This window comes from Mercurialis annua, linkage group LG5 (assembly GCF_937616625.2).
Source record: "Mercurialis annua linkage group LG5, ddMerAnnu1.2, whole genome shotgun sequence".
Taxonomy (NCBI): Eukaryota; Viridiplantae; Streptophyta; class Magnoliopsida; order Malpighiales; family Euphorbiaceae; genus Mercurialis; species Mercurialis annua.
This window is the reverse complement of record NC_065574.1, coordinates 10,337,898-10,340,854: the sequence shown is the minus strand read 5'-3', so window position 1 is coordinate 10,340,854 and position 2,957 is coordinate 10,337,898. Positions and strand designations below refer to the sequence as shown.

General features: G+C 30.1%; 1 protein-coding gene across 1 annotated transcript; it reads right to left on the bottom strand.

Moving 5' to 3' along the window:
- Nucleotides 1-842: 842 nt before the first annotated feature.
- LOC126681439 (uncharacterized) lies at nucleotides 843-2,573 on the bottom strand. Its single transcript, XM_050376980.1, has 3 exons — nucleotides 1,753-2,573; nucleotides 1,381-1,597; nucleotides 843-1,268 (listed from the first exon to the last, which is right to left on the bottom strand). The coding sequence occupies exons 1-3, from the start codon at nucleotides 2,571-2,573 to the stop codon at nucleotides 843-845; spliced, it is 1,464 nt and encodes a 487-aa protein (XP_050232937.1).
- Between the last annotated feature and the right edge of the window lie 384 nt (nucleotides 2,574-2,957).

Below are 2,957 nucleotides of genomic sequence, written 5' to 3'. Positions count from 1 at the left end.
CAAAGAGGAAAGGGAAGAACAAGATCTGAAGTTTATCATTTTAGCTTAGTACTTTTAAGTTTTTTAGTGTTTTATCTGAACAAGATCTGAACAATATTTTTTTTTTTTCCTATTATGGCTTTGTTTGTATGACTTTGTTTGTGTATGACTTTGTTTGTAATGGCTACTGTTTTAGTTTTAGTAAATGGTAATTGACTTATACTGTTAGTAATGTTTTGCTAACTAGTTAGTAAACTTATAATATTTTTTATAATTTTATAGATATTAACTAAATTTCCTTTATCAGTTGTATGTTGTAGTATACTTTTGATATTGTTTTGGTAAATTAATAGTAAGATAGTGCTTTATAGTAAGTAGTCTATACAGAAATTTTTAAGATTATATCATTTTAAACATCAAATTAAATATATTAAAAAAGTTGATAGATTTAAATGAGATTAAAAATATTTAAGTAAAGAAAATAAATTATAAATAAAATTTTTTAATAAAACTTTATAAATAGATGCTACGTAACTTATTAGTAATCTATTTGGAAACCTATAGTAACTTTATAAATATATGTTAAGCAACATATTATTAAACCTCTAGTAATTTTCTTATTTTAATTTATAAAACATGTAGTAATAGTTTAGTAATTTATTATTTATCACTGTCTTAATATGTAGTGACATATAATTTTTTGATATATCTCTGGTAACACAGTAGTAAATAATTGGTAAATGGTTAAAATTATAAGAAACAAATAAAAAAAAGAAGGAAATCCTTTAATTGAGCCAAAATTCAATGAATTACAAATCATTTAATCAATGTATTTAGGAAATGTATTTGAAAACTAAATTTTATTATTTTGGTATATTTTTACATGTTTTCTTATTATGTCCTCTTTGTTTGCATCTTCCACACTGATTTGTCTTCTTTATTTCATTTGGTCCCGTGATTCTTCTTTTCTTTGGTCTTCCTGCTGGAATTGCTCCTATTGGCGGAAGAACTTCCATACTTTCAACATTGGCAGGTAAATCCAAATTATTTTGGCTAGGCATTGGATAGACAACTCCTTCATATGTTGCAAGCATATTTTCTTTAGTGAAAAAGTCTGAACAGTATTGATATGGTTCTTGGTGTAGTTTGCTTAATATAGCAATAGCATGTGGACATGGCATTTCATCCAATTGAAATCTGCAGCATGTGCATGTTCTTTCGTTAAGTTTTACTATAAAGGTTTTATCACCATCTTCCACACTGTGCAAACCTCTAACATATGTTGAAGCCTGTTGTGGAAAACATATATTTGACAGTTAACTTACCATTAGACAACTCTTAGATAACATTTAGCTAATATAGTATAGTTGAAATTAAAATGTACAGTAATTGAAAATTTACCTTCATTCTTAAAGATGATGCATAGTGATTTCTGAGTTCATGTTCTGCTTTGTTTGTCAGCTTAGTAAATGTACAAATTGCAATATTTCTGTTAGCATAACTCCATTCTTGCATCAAACGTCTCAAACTTTCCAGGAGCGTTGTTATTGGTAATTCCCTAGCTGCCTTGATTGCTGCATTCAAAGACTCGGCGATATTCGATGTCATTGTCGAGTACCTAATATTTTGCAAATTATGATCAAACTTGTTGTAATTTATATAACAAACTTACAGTAAATATAAAGGAAACTGTCAGTTAACTATATAAAAAATAGTCATATCCAACTTATAAAGAATTATCAGTTAACTAATATTATTTTTTGTTAGTCATACCTATTAGCTTTACAATGTGCTCTTTCCCACTTCTCGATCCTAATATCTGTTAGGTACTTTCGAATTCCGGCATTAATGGCATCAAGCTCTTTCATGTAGTAGTCAAATCCCTTAGTTGTGTATGATCTTGCAGCTCCATAGAAACAGTCTCTCAATGTATCCGGATCGTGTTTGAACTTTGATTTGATGTTACTTAGCAAATGGTACATACATATTGCATGACTTGCTTCAGGAAAAACCTTTTTGACACCATTCAATATACTCAAAGGCCTATCTGAAACAATACACAGCCCATTTCTTCCACCAAATGCTTCTTTCAATTTAAAAAAAAAATATTCCCAAGAATCATCGTTTTCGGAATCAACAATTGCAAAAGCAAGGGGGAAAATCTTACCATTTCCGTCTTGTGTACTTGCTGTTATTAATATTCCACCGTAGTTTGACTTCAAAAATGTTCCATCTACTACAATTATTGGTCTACAGTATCTCCAACCTTTAATAGAAGCATCTAGAGCCATAAACATATATTCAAATTTGTTTTCATCAGTTGTATGAAGATCCACAACTGACCCTGGATTAGTTTGTAGAAGCATGTGCAAATATCCAGGCAAAATTGAATACGAGTCGCGCGGACTGCCTCTAATTTGGTTTAGTGCCTTTACTTTTGACCTCCATGCCCTATTGTAACTCAAAACAATCCCAAAATCTCTCTGAATATCTGCAATAATATCAGCTGGAGTATAGATTGTTTTTATATCCAAGAACTTCATTTTTATATGTTCCCCTATTATTGAAGCTGTTGCTTGCCTTTTGTCATCCATTCTTATATTTGGTGGGCATGTGTGGATGTTTATCATTCTTCTAATCACAAACATATTTGTCTTTCCATCTCTTGAAGCTCTCACTGTCCACCTGCAATCTTCATCAATGCAATTGACTATATATTTTCTTTTGCAAGACTTACTAACTTTATACTGAAATTGGTTAGCAATTGTGTAGAAACAGAAACTTGTCTTCATAATTTTTTTGTCTTTGAAGATCTGTCAAACATAGATTTCTGTTATTTTTGGATCAGTGACGATGTTGATTTCTTGTGGTTTACTTTCAGCTTCCTCATCTTCTTTTCTTGTCTGGTTGTATAAGATTTCTGCATATTTTATAATATCAATTGCAGTGCCACTACTAGATGTTGTATCCACAAATTG

Bases quoted from the DNA above. Each gene is read 5' to 3' on its own strand.
- LOC126681439 (XM_050376980.1), bottom strand. From the start codon at position 2,573: ATGGATGACAAAAGGCAAGCAACAGCTTCAATAATAGGGGAACATATA. The intron at 1,598-1,752 runs GTATGACTAACA...GCAAAATATTAG, and splicing joins GCACATTGTAAAGCTAATAG to GTACTCGACAATGACATCGA. The intron at 1,269-1,380 runs GTAAATTTTCAA...TTTCCACAACAG, and splicing joins CATCATCTTTAAGAATGAAG to GCTTCAACATATGTTAGAGG.